Source organism: Pollicipes pollicipes, unplaced genomic scaffold (genome assembly GCF_011947565.3).
Source record: "Pollicipes pollicipes isolate AB1234 unplaced genomic scaffold, Ppol_2.1 Scaffold_6686;HRSCAF=7923_pilon_pilon_pilon, whole genome shotgun sequence".
NCBI lineage: Eukaryota > Metazoa > Arthropoda > Thecostraca > Pollicipedomorpha > Pollicipedidae > Pollicipes > Pollicipes pollicipes.
This window is the reverse complement of record NW_023596921.1, coordinates 40,483,553-40,501,251: the sequence shown is the minus strand read 5'-3', so window position 1 is coordinate 40,501,251 and position 17,699 is coordinate 40,483,553. Positions and strand designations below refer to the sequence as shown.

The following is a 17,699-nucleotide window of genomic DNA, read 5'->3' as shown; positions in this document are numbered from 1 at the left end:
CTGCGGGAGCGCTTGTGGATCCCGTCATTGAGCTTGAGGTGCGTACGAACTCTTCGGAGACCCCTGATATTTAGGAAGCGGTCCTCATATTTCGCCGTTCATCCCCATCACAAAAAGGAACCAGTAAAACCCGCCCAAAACGGTCAGGGGCCCGAGCTGGTCCGGGGGACAGGAGACTAGCCAGGCAGGACAGGAGGCTAGTCAGGTGGGACAGGAGACTTGTCAGCCGGGATAGCAGATCCCAAGGGATATCAGAATGAACTAGAGACACTGCGGTATCTAAAGGCTCTTATGAGATCTAAATGTCCCCATTTCTCCAAATAGCCTCGGAGACGGTTATGACCCACCGAAATGCCAAGACCCCGCGGCGAGAGCAGATTAGGAGCAGTGAAGTGACCGAAACATTCACTGGACTCTGAGATGGTGGGAGGCGCAGGCCAAACCAAACCAGCAGGGGTCGGTACATTCAGGAGCTGGAGAAGATCGAGGCCACAGTGAACATGCTGAGCTGAAGAGTGGCAGAGGGCTCTGAAGACGGATTCCTTGGAAAATGTACTGCACGTTTCCTGGTTGGAGTATCGTCTAGTCATCTGGCGTGGTATCCCAATTCCCTCGCTAGTTTGTGTTCGGTTCCTGGTGCTGTTTCGGGTAGTGGTGATCCCAATATATTGTTGTGGGTGTCACTCCACTTATCCTTTGTGGAGAAAACGTGGGCCGGGATTTACTTTCGAATAGGTTGGCAAGAGAGTTGACAATATCTTAAGTTTTTTCCCAAAACAAAGCTTCGCAGTGGTGTAGGAGAGATGATCCAGGCCTGGGGAGATATGGAACCTAATGAGCAGCTAATGTAGCCCAAAATGGACTGGGCATCCCACCGATCTTACCGAGCGCCACACCTAACTTCTGCGTTACCCCTCACCCCGCCCCCGCCCTTAACCCCCCCCCCCCCCCACACGCACACACCGACTGCGTCCCGCCAGCCGTGCCTACTGTCACAACGATCCCCCACCTGTACATGCGTCGGACCGAGCGTCGCGTGGCGCCCTGATAACAGGAGCGGGCCGCAGCTGCGCTGATGGCCAGTGAGCGGTCCGGCGGCGACGTGTGAGCACGTGCCTCGCTGCCTGGCGACGCCTGCAGACGAGAGGGGCCCGCCCACGCTCGGCCAATAGAGCTGCTCGGCTGGGCCCAGAGCCGGGCCGACAGATTGCGGCTCAGTGGTGAGCGCATCCGTCTGATGAGCTGGGACAGCTGAGCGCTGCCGAGCGGTGAGCTGGGAGGACTGAACGCTGCCGAGCGGTGAGCTGGGAGGACTGAGCGCTGCCGAGCGGTGAGCTGGGAGGCCTGAGCGGTGCCGAGCGGTGAGCTGGAAGAACTGAGCGCTGCCGAGCGGTGAGCTGGGAGAGCTGAGCGCTGACGAGCGGTGAGCTGGGAGGACTGAGCGGTGCCGAGCGGTGAGCTGGGAGAACTGAGCGGTGCCGAGCGGTGAGCTGGGAGGACTGAGCTCTGCTGACGCCGTCGTGATGTCGGTAGACGTTGAAGCGGTGCGCGACCGAGCGCACGGCCTGTGCCGGGACTACCTGCACGGAGCCTGGCAGCTCATCTCAGCCGATGACATGCTCATCAAGCCCATCAGGTGAGGCTCGCGTTCGCGCCACGCGCGCCGCGGAAAAAGCTGAGTACGAAGACTTCAGACTCATGGCGAGGCACGGCAATGTAATTAAGGCGTGTTGGTGTTTCTGTGCGGTGTGTAATGGGAGACAATGGATTGGAATGGAATGCCACGCGTTTTCTAGCTTTGAATTGTGAAAAAGTGGGTTTTCCGCCAAGCCACTGACAACTTGACCAGCCCTTGATAGCCAATATAGGCCAAAGGTGAACTCCGCACTTTCTTGCAAGCGTTGTAGTGTGAATTGGAATTCAGACTGGCCTGAACATTGTACTTCCAGTTTTTATAAGCGTGCGTAAGAAAACGACCTGATTAGTCGGCAGAGGGATCTATGTTCCAACTAGCAACCTATAACGCCCTTTCTGGCTGGCTTCTCTGCCCCCTACCTCACCTATCTTCCTGTGAACACTCTTAGCTACACGCATGGTAGAACACTATCTATGATGGGCTATGCCTACATGAGTCACACATCTTGAAATCCAAAGCGATCATTACTGTTCTGTTGAGGAATCGCATGCTTTACGGACGTGAGGGATGGAGACGGTGGGGTAGGGAGGGAACATCTGGTCGTAAAGTCCACTCCAAAAATGTGTCAAAAGACAGTGAACAAGGAGTACGATGCAGGGGCAATGGCAATCACGGCATCACAAATGGCGATAATCATATTATCAAAATACGCTGGCGGACAAAACAGTTCACAGATGTATCGGCCATGCAGAGCCCTCCGCTTTCCCACATGAATCCTCGTTGGTGAAATCGCGCGTCACGTCGCGTAGATCGGAAGGCCTCCAGCGTTGTAGATTCAGCTGCTACCCTTATAGTTAATTATTGCATAGCAAGCTTTGTTGCATTACTTTGTGCAAAGCTTCAATGAATTTACAAGGCGCATTTAGACTGCGATTTCATCTTTATTATACGTAAAAGTGGCCATTGTTGAGCTGAGTTTGCGAAGAATAGTTTGACTTTTTTAGCGTATCTACGCAGTGGGCGCTGCTACCAGATATCTATTCACCGCCGCACACCGCCTCCAACTGTCAAGTACAGCTTTCCGTAAAACACGCAGTTCATCGACAGGGAGTGTTCAGACACGAGCACGGAACCAAACCCGTTGGACTGGGGTGGGAAGGGGCAATCGTAATGGTATCAGCGTAGGCCAATGTGCTCGGTTTATCTCTTGGCCTTGAGCGCAGACTATGGATCGCGGGTTTTTGAGCATTCATAATGCCAGATCTCAGTACCCTCAGCAGATAAAGATGTGAATCAAAATGCGCAGTGCAGGCAAATTTGCCGTCTACACATCGCCAAATTATGCCAACACTGTCTAACCAGCACATCAGCAATTGACTGCAAAACGACCAGTGCTGCGCTTTTCGAGGTCACTCCCGAATGTATATAGTACGCCTTGAGGCATAAACCAAGAAAGCCCGGAGCATGGCAGCTGGAGAAGTGCGTAGTTAAGTTGGCTGTGACCAATATCCACCTAGAATGTTGACGTCTTCGCAGTACTTTGGTCACGCCGACCGAAAACCTAAGTCATCACAAATCTGTTGATTTCGTGAACGGAAACCGGTGCGAGTCATCACTATGCTAATGTTTACTGAGAATTTGGCCGTAACGTATGACGCAATTGGATTTTTTATGTTGACGCGATACTTTGAGTAGTATTCAGGATAGCGTGTGGGTGGTTATTTTAAACACGTCGCGTGCCTTGTTCAATATTTGATCCTAACCGATAGCTTTAACGTACCAACTCATTTGTATAGCATTTACGTTTGACGCACCACCAAGTCCTATTTACCTGGCTGTACAGATATCTCTTTAAGGGCAGAGCGATTTTATGTGATATATGGTCTCGACCGACATCGCCAGTCTGGCCAGACCCTACAGCCAGCCAGTTTTCAACAACGTAATTTGTGGATTTCCGTGAACGCTACATCAATGAGCACCCTATGACATTATTTTCTCATGGAAGACTTACTTTCCAATGCATTTGTCAAATCGATTTAGATTGCTTCCTAATGGTACGTCTGGCTCCACTGGGTTAAGCTTTTGTATCGCGTACGTGATGACGATTTTGACTGCGAACTACTCCAACTATTGTGAACTATTGCCATTGCGATACACTCCTAAAGCTTTATCGGCCCGGTGCAGCCAATCACGCTCTTAACGGGCTTACGACCTCGCTGCCATTGGTTCGGTCGTGTGCGCAGTCTCCGGTAACAAGAGACACGGCTTTCGAAATTATGTTGTAAAATTTCCCACGCATTGGCAGACAAAATGTTGGAGCGGGGGCTGTTTTCCAGTCATATGGTAATGCCACCAAAATTTAACCTGCCCGAGCGATCTGGTAGGGCATTGTAAAAAAAAAAATGCAGCTTGGGAAAAAGCTGCATACACGGGAGGAAGCCAAGTCCGAATCCGGCCACGCGGTGCTGCAACGGCACGAGACAACGCCGTTCGGCGGAAGAAAGGATAGGAAATGTATTGGCAAGTGTGGGCCACATGGTGGCTCCGGTCACGCGCACCTGTGGAAACAATGGATCCGAGGGTTTTGAGGCGATTTTTTATCGCTGAGGCTGGATTTCTAACCAATGCAGTTACAAAAGTGAAACCAATGCAGTTACAGAAGGGAGACCAACTGCAAGGCACAGACTGATGCTTCGCTGAGCAATCTCAACGCTGTCTAACCGGCGGGGGCGTCAGTGATAGGAAGTTAAACGAGCGATGTCACATTTCTCACCTCCGCTCTATTACATAAAAAGTAGCATAAACAAGGGGGTCTGGTCATTTAATTGGATCAGGCTCTGAAACCGAATTGCAATAGATTAGGTTTTGATACCATTTGTGTACCAATCCCATTTATTACCACCTTGCTAGTCCCATGCCGTGCAGCGTGTGTCATTGTTATTTATGACGTCAATTACCACTTCCGATGCAAGTTGACCAGCCGAATGTGGCGAGGGACGCTGCTACACTATGAATGCGTGATCTGTCTGACGGTTTACACCGAGGCAAGCAAACGTTTGCTTTATGATGAGAGCGTTGGTAGACCATCGAAAACAATAAACATTGAAACCCTATTCTCACTCAAGCACCAAGTATTTCTAACGCATGCATACCAGCTGATGGCTGTGAACAGGACTGCGATAAAAGGTACACCTAGCCTGTCACTGGAGCCTATGTCGTGCACGTTTTGTGATTATCTGTTCCGAGATATCTTTGCACTCAGTCACATCCAGATCTGGCTGGCACGGGTCGGCGCAGCGCAGCCAGAGAGTATCGGGCACCAGCCGATGCCGAGTCTCATGGTTGAGCGTCGGTACAGGTGCAGTGTTTTGTTGCAACCCGCCATGATCGATGTGGTAGAATGCGACACTGAATGGCCAAAAAAGTCGAAAGCTTAGTAAAATAGCTTAGGCAGTATGTTGTCTTTCACGGCCGGGGTATTTCTGATATTTTCATCATGCTAACTGACTGGTTTTTACAACGTACACGGAGCTATGCTTCGTATTAATGATTGATATCACTCAGAATTACATGATTTGAATTGCGTTAACTACACTCCTAACTGGTGCAAACCCACAAAATAATATAAGAACCCTCACGATAGCGTCAGGGATCTTACCATTAAACTTTTGGTTATTCAACAACCGTATTTTATATCTCGGTGTCACTCCCATTACACACACGCGACACGTATCTTTAAGCTTTCCCCGCCCAAAGACAGTAAAACACCCACGTATGCCCTTCAATGCACGGAGGGCAAACGGCAATGCAGCAACATCTCGGCAATGAAAAAGGGCCTGCGCAACACATTCGCTTGACATACAAAGGAACGTATATTTTTCCAGTCAGACCGACAGTATGTGTCCCATAAACCAGACGTGAAAAACGCACAATTACTTAGGATAAATGGCGGCAGTTAATTGTGCGCAGGTCCACAAAAAGCGTCAACAGTCCTGGGCAATGTGCGGCCCACCAAAAACAGATAGTTGCATAACATCCGGCTATTCCATTCTTACATTCTCGCAAACTTGATGGAATACTTTAATGTCTGGAACGAAAAGCACCGCGTTTCTACCAGGGCGCCATGTAAATGCCACACTCATGCAAATGAAAACAATATCTGTCACGACGAAGTGATATCTGAGGTGAGGGGTGGTTTATTAATTTGTAGTGCTCTGTGGCACGAACAATGATCCTGAAATGCCAGTGTCAGGGCTGGCCACTGGACGCAGTACGAATGTGCTTATCGGAAATCGTGTACGTAAATGGCAACGAATGGGAAAAACAGGATTATAATGCTTTGAAAGTCATTTCAGGTACCGATGCGGCAAACAAATACCCACGCGCTCAGAATCCAAAGCTCATTTTCCCATTCGTTCATCGCAACACAAAGTGTATTCAGCGACGGAAGGAAGGTACCTGCGTGCACTTAAGTCATCAAAAAGGGAACAGCAACAGCTGAGTACAGCGTGATAATAAGTCCGACAATCAGCGGTCAGCATATTGCAGCGAGCGAGAAGGTGGCGTGATAAAATACGAGCAAGATGATAAGGCTGTCTGGCGATACTAGCATGCCTGCCCACAATAATGATTTTGCAGGCACTCGACCTTCCACTCACCTTGTGCCTAACAGGTCTGGGGCAAGTAGCTGTCGTTGTCTTCAATTCCTTGCTTGAATGAGACCGCCGATTGCCTGTTATTAGTGTTTGTTTCTCTCCACCGGTACCGAATATCAATTTGGTCTTGGCATTGATCTATGATATTCGTATGAAGGCAGGAGGATGCTTGATCATCTGTTTACGGTACCTCATAGATCTAAACCGGCATATCTACCTAGGATGATGCAATCTTTAGGAAATCGGGAGGGTATAGCCGCTCCCCAATCAATTGCTGGTCTGTCACAAGATAAGACGGCTCAAAAGGTAGCATTTGTATGGTGAGAGCTCTCGCAGAGCATTACAACACCAGGATGAGAAAGTTTTAGAGATGTGGCAACTCGATTGAAACGCCGCATGCCTTTCAGTTAAGGTCCCAGGAATATGTGCTTTTGTGTGCGCCGGTTGATCCTAGGGGATGCGTTGTAGAGACGCACGCATAGGAATATGCATAAATATAACATTCCAAGGAAAGCGTCTCACCCATCACGAAACATGGTGGATTTGGCGGATAATACTTACAGAAAACAGCTACATCCTGCGAAAAAAGTCCATTATTCTTGGATTGCATACCGCATTGCTTAGCACAGGCAGTCGTACTTCCGTAATTTGTTGTAAAGGAACGAATATAAATACCGGGTGTGCTCGGGTGCCTGTGCGCCCTCTCGTGTTCTGACTGTGCGCCTGATCGTGGCCTGACTATGCGCCAGCTCATGATCTGACTGTACGCCTGCTCGTGGCCTGACTGTGCGCATGCTCATGATCTCACAGCGCGCTTGCTCGTGATCTGACTGTGGGCCTGCCCGTGATCTGATTGTGCGCCTGCTCACGATCTCACAGCGCGCTTGCTCGCGATCTGACAGTGTGCCTGCTTGTGATCTGACAGTGCGCCTGCTCATGGTCTCACAGCGCGCTTGCTCGTAATCTGACTGTGCGCCTGCTCGTAATCTGACTGTGCGCCTGCTCATGATCTCACTCTGAGCCGGCTCGTAATCTCACAGTGCGCCTGCTCGTGTAAAGGTGTCCTCACCCACGGACGACGTCTCACGAGCTCTCGGTGGGTGTGTTGCAGTGGCGGCCTGAGCAACGTGCTGTTCCTGTGCGAGCTGCCGCAGCGTCAGTCGTCGCTGGCCGACGAGCCGACCCGGGTACTGCTGCGGATGTACGGACAGGTACGGACGCGCGGCCGACCATCCGGGTGTGTGTGCACAAGACGGGAGACCTGAGCACTGTCAGTGCGATGTCCAGTACTCATCATGCCATGTTTGGTGGTCAGCTATCATCAGTTGCCGTGTGACGTGCAGAAAACACGCATTAGAGATCGGCGCACGGCGAGTTTTGATCCGGCTCAGTACGTGGGAACGACGCACCTTTGCCAGAGCTCAGCGTCCAACAGTGTCACTTGGGTGGACAACGCTATCCAAGAGTGTATCTGCGCCATCGGCGACCCATCCGAGGGGAGCGATCAACTTTGTTGAAACATCACTCGACGATATCTTATCTGGTGTGGGGCGGCACATGGGGGCCGCGCTGAACTCCGGGTCACAAGGACGTTCATCTATGGCACCCTCTTGAACTGTCTGAATCTGTTCACAGCTAATATCCTCAGGCCACACATGACACATATCGCAGGAACAGAGAGTTAATGGCTTGGTAATTGTACCCAGGGTAACCCGAAAGTAACGGCGCTCGCTTTGTTGTCATTTCACTTCTGCTTGGGCATAACATTTCAAAGGTATCACATGTAGTCGTAAGCTTAACGCTAAAACGTGACACTACTTCAGAGAAATGTGCCCCACCAGCGAAGCACGATGGAGATCTCAGTTCACCCAGATCACTTGTCGGTATGTGACAGCAGTGTGGCGTGCCCCAGGTGCAGGAGGGAAGTCATGAGTCCATCACCGAGTCGGTGATATTCACGCTGCTAGCGGAGCGGAGACTGGGACCCAAGCTGTACGGCATCTTTCCTGGCGGCCGGCTCGAGGAGTTCATACAGGTGATCTGGCGGCGGGCCCGAAGGGTACATACAGGTGATCTGGCGGCGGGCCCGAGGGGTACATACAGGTGACCTGGCGGTGGGCTCGAGGAGTACATACAGGTGACCTGGCGGCCGGCTCGAGGAGTACATACAGGTGATCTGGCGGCCGGCTCGAGGAGTACATACAGGTGATCTGGCGGCCGGCTCGAGGAGTACATACAGGTGACCTGGCGGCCGGCTCGAGGAGTACATACAGGTGACCTGGCGGCCGGCTCGAGGAGTACATACAGGTGACCTGGCGGCGGGCTGAGGAGAACATAAGGATGAACTGGCAGCTGGCTCAAAGAGTACATACAGGTGACCCATTCGACGCCGGCAGTCACCCGAGCTACTTTAGGAGAATCCGTGCGCTCGTCGGGAAGGCTGACCTGAGACCGCAGTCGCTGCATCGTAAACGCAGCTGCTGGAGCTGTGTTGAGAGCAGCACATCTGTAATGTTTATTCACAGCTGGCGCGCCAGCCAGACCTACAGCCGGCCGTTCAGTGAGAGCGCTTTCGGACTCATTTCTTCCACGTATTTGCATTCGCGCCGAGATAAGATGAACGCAGGCAGTGAAGCCAGGAATGGGCAATTCCCCTGGCCTCGGACTGGTCACATTCCCTGAGCAACGTACTGGAGACAAGCCATTGGAGTCACCCGTGTTAACTCGTCACACGGACGATACGTTTCCCTCTCGAACGTTCACCTCGAGTAGTCATCTGCGACCTCGGACCCAGCGAACTGGACGCTTTCATACCAGCTAGGGATGGCAGCCCGGAATGCACCAGGACTGATGTGTTTTCGAGACCATCCCAGACGTAGCAAACAGCTCACCACCGTGTCGGACGCTCAGGATCTTTTGGCTGGGTGGGGCCGGGAAGGGAGGCGCATACTGTCGCGCCGACTCCAGACCAGTGGGCGGCAGCCCTGCGTGAGCAGCAGCGCCGAGACAGTGAAGTCATATATTTCCACGGCGGAAGTTTACTTCAGGATGGTACGCTCGTGTATGCAGCCACGCATGCCACCCCGAGCCCAGCAACGCCTCCGAAAAACTGTGACGAAGCGGGGCATCTGGCATCCTGCTTGTCAACCCAATAAAGTTGTTCTTCCGAAGCAGCAATGACTAGCTTCCTTGTTGCCCTGGAAGAGCGAGACCCTGACGTGGCGCTGCAGCCAGATCAGTTTCTCAGCATGCGGTCAAGAAGACTGATGTGTGGCTCTGATCCACAAACATCCAGGGAGGCTCATGCGTTTCTGACGGCGCTCCACGAGGCACCTACGTCGTTCAGGCGGGCTCAATGTTTCTGCCAACTGCGCATGACTTACAGCAGGGTAGTCACCATCGGACATTGGCACGTCCGGCTTGACGAACAGCAGGCGGTCTGGATATTACACGCTCCTGCTGTCGTATGGTTTTGACTAGCGCAGATAAGCGACGCTTAGCGTTTGATCGCTGCCGGTTCTATCACCAGCTGATATACGCGGTTCAAGTGCACCCGGAATGAGCATGGTCTACACTTCGTTCGTCAAACATTCGACAAAAGTCTAAGTGACGTAAACCACAGATACCTTATCAGATAGGTATGCCAATTATTATAGGTGTGCAAAATGTATTACGTATCGTTAAGTCACACTAGATATTGTCAGCGGAAGATTTACACCGAAGTTTGACAAAGTTTCTTCGTTTCTTCCACAGGCTTCGTCACTATCCTACAGCGAACTTCGGGATCCACGAATCAGCCAGCAGATTGCCCAGAAAATGACTACGGTGCACTCTCTCAGGGTGCCAATCTGCAAGGAGCCCACTTTCATGTGGCAGACGATGAAAAAGTGAGTGGTGTTACCAGCATATAGCCCTGGATTTCGGCCCACGGATTGGAACGTGACAATCCGCTGCGCTTAAGCATATCAATGTGCGTAGCCGTCATCCTGAACACTCAGCAGAACTCAGATTGTAGCTCGAAGCAGTGCACGAATCTTAAGTGTGCAACATGCTAGAGGAAAGCAGTGGACATCTTTATGGGTATAGAAGACCCAGCACGGGTCGTTTTCGAATATCGCAGCGCCATTCTCACCATGCGATGACGGATGTCCTCGCAACCGGTCCATGCAGAAGCCCGAGGCCTCCCCCCCCATGCGTGACGACACAAATAAATACACTGCGACATCGGGCTCGCAATTCTCGTCATACATCAGCACACCGTGCATACATATGCGAGCGGTGATAAATGAATGTAAACGCCTCCGTATAAACATGACGTTCATTTTACACGCGTTCGTATATGCAGACAAGATCAAATGTGGCGTAGCTTCGCACAGTTCATGGCATGCACCGGCTGGCTCCCCTGGTGAGTTAATGATGATCACCCCTACAGGCGATCATCTGTGGATCATCTGGTGATCCACTCCGCCGCTGTGTTCTTCCAGGTGGATTCACTTGGTTAATGACTACTTGAAGGACACTACGTCGGTGGAACACCGAGACAAAGCGGACATCATCAAGGCCTTGCGACTCTGCGTCTTCGAGGACGAGGTGGACTGGCTCAAGTGAGGACAGATTAAAAACCATTGCTGTAGCCCGCTCGTTCCTGGCGTTAGCTTCTGTTCTTTTGCAAGTCGGTCGATAAACAAATGTAACGAGCAGTCGGGCCGGTACATAGGCCCAAATGCCTGCAGAGCTAGGGGGTGAGATTTTGGTCCGAGTAGACGCCAAGACTGGGTTAAAGTTTCCAGCCGGTTGAGGTCGGGTGCAGATGGAGGAGGATGAGGAGGAGGAGGAGGAGGAGGAGGAGGAGGAGGAGGAGGAGGAGGAGGAGGAGGAGGAGGAGGAGGAGGAGGAGGAGGAGGAGGAGGAGGAGGAGGAGGAGGAGGAGGAGGGTTCACTCCAGATGCCGTTTATCATGCCTGGTCACGTTCCGGAAGTTTGCACCGGCCCTTTCAATTCTGAATACAAATAGTTCAGTGAGTCTGTTTAGACTTGGGTCAGTTGCAAGGGTAACTTTAATCACACAGCTCTACAGCACTCATTCGACGCCGCTGGCTGATGCAGCAAGCTACGCCTGCGCACCGTGTGAATGACACGCCGGTTTAAGATAGCGGCCGGAGAGCGCAGCCTCTCAGGAGAGGCGCCCGGGCCGAACTTCGGTCACGCTGGCGGGCTTCGCACTTTGCCCCGGCCGCCCGGCATCCGCTGCGTGCGCGGGCGCAGGGCGTGCTATCTGGCACGGACGGAGTGGACTGTCCACGTGCCAGCCCGCAGCCTGGAGGCCGGCGAACGAGACCCGGGGGTGCTGGGACACAGGCCCGCTTTAACGGGCTTGGATCTGCCTGACAAGTATTCCAGTTTTTTACAACAGGCAGAACGTTTTCGATTAGAAGCCAGGTTTGCAAGCCAAAGGAATCCCGAACATCTGGAATGCTGTTTCTTTTGCGCTTTGTATTCGGCCGTCACGCTATGACCTATGTCCTCAGACCTGTTATAACCAGGTTATATGCCGCTACATCGTACTGTCCTGTCAATGCATTGAGCCTGAGTTAAAACCAAAGTTTGGATAAAAATGCAAGGTGCAGACTGCAGAGAGCACTCTTTAAAACGTGGAAAATACCCACATGGATAGCGACAGCATGCCCGCAACTCGAGACATGTAATTCAAGAACAGTGTTCGGGTAAACTCAATCCTTTCAACTAAAGGCTGCGTGAACAATACCCGAGCAACGCGTACAGCATACATTCCACACAGGATAAAACGGATCCACAAAGCAACACTAAAGGACACAGAGCCGTGTGCATGATTACGCAGTGATACACACACTGAAACACAGCTCGGCAAGTCAGTTCGGGTCCCAACAGGTGCACGCGTTCAAAATTTGAAACTGCATTATTGGTCAAACGACTCGTTGCATAGCAAAAGAAGAAAAACAGCATCGCGGCTTAACCAGAGCGATAGACTGACTCTGACACATAGACATACCATGGTATGGTCTCTGTCCAGGCGAATGAAAACTCTAGAAGCGCATTCTGCTCTGGTATCATGCGCCACCAGTGTGATGGTGAGCAGTCCCTCGCAGGTCAGCCAGTGGTCTCGCTTCACACAGGTGCTCCCCTGGGATCTGAGCCTCCTCAGTTGTTCCCACTTTTGTACCGCGCCGAAAGTGATGCAGTTCGCAGAGAAGGCATGATCACACGAACACTGGAGCACCATTAGCTGCTCTCTGTTCGGAGGCAGTGTCATTGCTGCGGATTCTGAGACGTCTGGTCTCTCCTCTGCAGACGCCTCTTCGCCAGGGCGCCGTCGCCGGTGGTCTTCTGCCACAACGACTGCCAGGAGGGCAACATCCTGAGACCGAACGGCGGCCGGCCCGGCCAGCACCAGCTCACGCTGATTGACTTCGAGTACTGCAGCTACGGCTACCGCGGCTTCGACGTGGCCAACCACTTCTGCGAGTGGCTGTACGACTACGCGATCGACGAGTATCCCCATTTCAGCGAACACCCAGAGAACTGGCCGACGGAGCAGGAGCAGGTGAGATGTTTGTCATGTACCCATGGGATTCCGACAAGACATAATAGGTGGAATCTTTCTGTACATGCACATCAGACATAATAAAACACTTCTACACAATTAACGAGCGCCAAAAATCATGCGTGCCGCGATGATTCACACCGAGCCTCCACGATCGGCACAGTCCGGCACGCGAAGCCCCGCCATCATGTGATGTTTACGCCGGCCGGGACTGCGCACACCCTCCGGGAGTTTCCACGGCGCGGCAGGGGCGCACACTGGCGATACGTCCGAAGCCCTGTGTACGGGCAGACAGATGTGGCGTCGAGGGGTATTCCGCCCGCTGACACATATGACGCATATGCGATCTTAGGCAGCAGGCAGCGACCGGGCCGCAAAACTACAGTTTAAATGTCGCGCAGGACGTAAATATTTTACTGCTGTCACACTTGCGTGAGGATGCTTCACTTCCGCCACAAACGGCATGAGAGATACTTAAGCTAGTGACCGTAACAGCTGACTGCGTCGCTACCCACTCGATCGGTGAACGGGAGCATTCTGAGCCATCTACCACATGACTGACCCTCATGTGAACACGCAATTAGTGTCTGATCGTTGATATAGCCGCGGACCAGGTACAAGGCAGCAGGCTGCGACAGCTGCGGGGGTAGCAGCACAGTCAGTCAGCGGCTCGACCGCTGGAACATGCTGCCGGACTCCTGGACAGCCCCGCCTGTCTCGTGGCTGTCGGAAACGCGCCTGCGCCGGCGCGTGCCGTGCCGCGCGCCTGCCGCCGGCGGCAGCCACCCAGCGACGACAGGCCGGCCCGGGCTGGACACACCCCCAGCGTGTTTACTGACGCTCCAGCACTGTGGCTTCGGCGGTGCTAAACACAGACCGACGTCAATGTGGCGGAGATCCTGCAACGCTCTAAATCACCTCAGCGACGAGAAACAGACGACGTGCTCGGCGGATGTATGCCGCGATATGACCGTCGCGCTGCAGGCCAAGATCTATCGTGCTAATGACCGGCAGCACATAGCTGCGGCGCATTACACGCTCGGCGCTGTCAAGCTCCCGATGCAAGATGATCGCGAGATGCAGTAGGTCAGATATGATGTTAATGAGGAGCGGTAAGCTCAGATCTCCTCCTTTCAGCCTAAAACAGACACGCGTGCCATTCAGGCAAACAGGCGCAGACGTCCAATAGGGTTGCGTGTATCTGCTGCGGTTGTGGATGGTGTGCTCTACACGTTCTCGATGAGCGAACGCAAGGTATGCCCGCGTTTGCTCTTCGAGGACGTGTAGAACACTCCAGAGGTACGGTTGTATGGCCCAGCCGGCAGATGGAGCCAAAAGCCGCCCTCTTCAGCCACAGGCTTGCAGACACGCCGCAGCCGACGCTGACTGCGGCGTTCGTAACCGGCTGTTGCTTGGCCGACTGGAGCACACGACCGCGAGTGTCACGCACCTCAGGGGTGTTCCTGTTCAGCCAACCGTGCCTGTACTGTGCTGTCGCCCGTACTGTGCCGCCTGTACTGCGCCGAGTGTCTGACCGGGACGTGAGAAAGGCTACAGTCGGGATCTGAGCGAAAAAGCTCTAGCTGGTCCCGAACTCGTCGCACAAGTGCACCGAGACACAGAGAGTGCTACGGGTGGTGCCGAGGCGACCGCATCTAGGGAAGGCATACTCTGCCGTGGACAGGGGCGCGGCCTATCGTGAGCAATGTTTCTCGCCCGCTCTATTTCTGCTCGGGGACTTTAAAGGGATTCGAGCCCGCGCGATGCTATCGGACTCAGACTAGCGTTTTTGGTCACACAACACTATGTAAAATCAGTGCCAGAAAGTATTTGGTGTCAAAAGATCGGCTATTAATTTACCCACAGCTATTCCAAATTTCACCCGGCTACGAAGCGCCGTTCAGAAACTATTTCGTGAAAAACATTCTGGGTTAAATTGACCCCCACCCGAACGCGTGCTAACGACTTCGCATCATTGTACTTTCTCATAGCATTGGGCACCTACTAGACATTAGTGGCGTGGCCAACCTAATGGTTTTTGCCCTCAAACAACTCAAGACGGCCGTGAGCAGCACTGCTACTGCATCTTGCCCGGTGCGCCAATAAAAAATCTAACCCCGTGGCATTCACGCCTTCAGTACGGCGATTGGTGACAGATGTCTTTCTGGTGGCAGCTGCGCTTCATTCGTGCTTACCTCCGGCACCGCAACAACACGGCGGAGGAGCGAACACCTCCAGCCGAAAACGGCGACGAGAAGGCGTACAGCGCAGAGGAGGTGGAGGAGCAGAGGATGCTGGACGAGGTCAAAGTCTACTGCCTCGCCTCCCACCTGTTCTGGACGCTCTGGAGCGTGGTCAACGCCCACGTCTCTGCCATCTCGTTCGGCTACTGGGTGAGCACCTCGCTCAGGAACCGGTGTGTAAAGGCCGATCAATCGGAGGCCGTCCAACGGATTCTCCGTTAGAACTAGTTTTTGTGCACTCGCTAGCAGCCAAACAACGTAGCCAGCCAGTGAGCGTTTCGCTGTTTCTACCGACGGCAGACGCCGCCTGCACGGCTGATGACGGCGGGAGACGGAGGTTGATGAGGTGTGTGACCATTCGCTTCCTCCCTGCTGCAGGAGTACGCCTTCTGCCGGCTGAGGGCTTACCAGACACAGAAGCAGCTCCTGATGAAGGCCGACCCGAGGTGCCCCAAGATGACGGACAGCGGCAAGCGCCGGCCCACGCACATCGAGTAGAGGGCAGCACCTCGGCGGGGTTTGCAGTTGACGGAGGTGGACCAAGTAGAGGGCGGCACCTGACCTCCGTTCGCCACCGCCGGGAGCGGAGGTGGACCAAGTAGAGGGCGGCACCCGACCTCCGTTCGTTGCCGCCGGAAGCGGACCCGAGTGGAGTGCATCTCGCCTGTAAAGCATGTTCCTTCCGGAGCGCCGGGCGCTCATCGTCTGCCGCTCATCCTACCAGCCAATCGAACCAGAGGCAAGCACAGAAGTTGGCTGTGAGGTTCCACAGCGCTGGCAGACCGAAAGTCGGCAGACGTCACCGCGCGGGACACCGGCCCGGCATTCCACCATTCACCGCTTGCCCTGCACGCTCGCATCATCCCGTCTGGGAAGCAGCTGAGTCAGCAGCCGTCCCCCGTGTCAGCCCCACGGCCGCTGTGGCGCGATTCCGCCCGAGTATCGGCACAAACCCCGATGGTGAGCTCCTGTGAGGGACAACACCCGGTAGCGGCGGCCACACACTGGCAGCAGTATTGCACGCCTCTTGCCTCCAGCCTGAACCCGCAGCTTTCAACTGGTTCATTCCGGTAGAAGGGGCTCTAACCTAGTAAAACAAACCCTGCCTAAGCGCCTCGACAAGTTAGCTCAATGGCGTTGAAGGACTCACGCCTCTCGAGCACACTATTGCTCATCGGTGTACATCGACTCTGCTAAGGCAGAGTCGGAGTAGGCACCGCTGTCACCACGGCGAATGCAGCTTCTCGCGCCGAGAGCACTCGCAGTGTCTTACCTGCCTTACCCGTCACCTTAGTGCCCTACCCTCGTCCACCACGAAGACCCCATATAGCTTCCACGCGTGAAGAAGATGGACGCATCGCATGCAGCTAGTAGTGCGCCTTCTGACAGCGAACTGGCATCGGTGTTACTGTTATCAAATGTACGTAGAAAATTTACAGAAGCGCCTTCAATGAGAGTAGACAGCGGGTAGAGTTGCCTCAACACACAGCGATATTATGTTTGCACGTAGTACGAGGCAATAATCAGTTTGGTGGCTTGATTTTGACACCTGCTTCATGGCATGAAGATTGCCGTGCCCGGAAGTGCTCATAATGCGACGTTAGTACATGTATCTAAGAATCAATGTATGAGATATAAAGGAAGAGGAGTAATCGCTCAAAACGACATACAAGTATTGAATATAACACGAGTGTTTTAATATATATCTACACCATATTCAACGTCGGGGATGTGCTTGCCAGGCCAGAAGGCAACTACCCTAAAGTGGATGGGCTTTACTTGTCGACTGAGACATTGACGTTGGAACGGGGGACGACCAGTTACATGCCACGCAATCGTTATATGCCAGCAGGGTTGGAATATCGAAAAGCATTAGGGGAGGGGCAAAACCCGCATTTGGAAGGAATGCGTTCGGTATTTCTCCTGGGCCTCCTCTATACTGCTCCTAGCATTGGGGTCGGCGTGATGCTGGAGGGTGCTTAACGTTTGGAGGCCAAGCCCCATTACAAATATTAAATGTTGCCTATGTATACGATATAACACATCCAAAACTGCACGCGCATGTTATCGCGGTGCCTTCAAGCGTGGACGGCCTTCATGAGCCTCACACTCGGACCATGTCACACGAACCAGCATGCTTCCGGAAGTCGAGACACCGCCAGTAGCAGAACAAGGGGTGCGCAGTGCGCGACGGTGGTGCGTCATAGCGTCAGACGTGTAGATAAGTGCCGCTGCCAGCGGTGGAGTGAGGCGGGATCTAGACTTTTCAGTCGAGTACGGATCGACGCATTGCAACACGCCGGCTCTTCCTTCGGCCGGTGCAATCGAAACAAAGGATTTGGTCGTCGCATGCACAGACTTCGATCACAGCTGCGCCACCCGTCCGCCCAAAACACACACAGGTTTCGGTAAAAGTCGGTGATGAGAGAAATCGGTGCCCAATCAGCAGCACTACAGAACAGGCCTTTTGCGCTGCACGGGACGCGACAGCCCATCCGAAATGGAGAGGCGACAACACGTTAGCCCGGGCCTCTTCCAGGATAGGCACGCGGCTGATCAGTCACCGATGCGCGACCTGGCGGAAC

The 17,699-nt window shown here is 53.3% G+C and overlaps 1 protein-coding gene across 1 annotated transcript; it reads left to right on the top strand.

Annotated features, from left to right (window-relative positions):
- Positions 1 to 1,092: 1,092 nt before the first annotated feature.
- On the top strand, positions 1,093 to 16,799 carry LOC119107777 (choline/ethanolamine kinase). Its single transcript, XM_037231325.1, has 8 exons — positions 1,093 to 1,636; positions 7,403 to 7,502; positions 8,204 to 8,326; positions 10,045 to 10,178; positions 10,776 to 10,895; positions 12,619 to 12,871; positions 15,046 to 15,264; positions 15,493 to 16,799. The coding sequence occupies exons 1-8, from the start codon at positions 1,524 to 1,526 to the stop codon at positions 15,610 to 15,612; spliced, it is 1,182 nt and encodes a 393-aa protein (XP_037087220.1). The 5' UTR covers positions 1,093 to 1,523; the 3' UTR covers positions 15,613 to 16,799.
- The last annotated feature ends 900 nt before the right edge of the window (positions 16,800 to 17,699 follow it).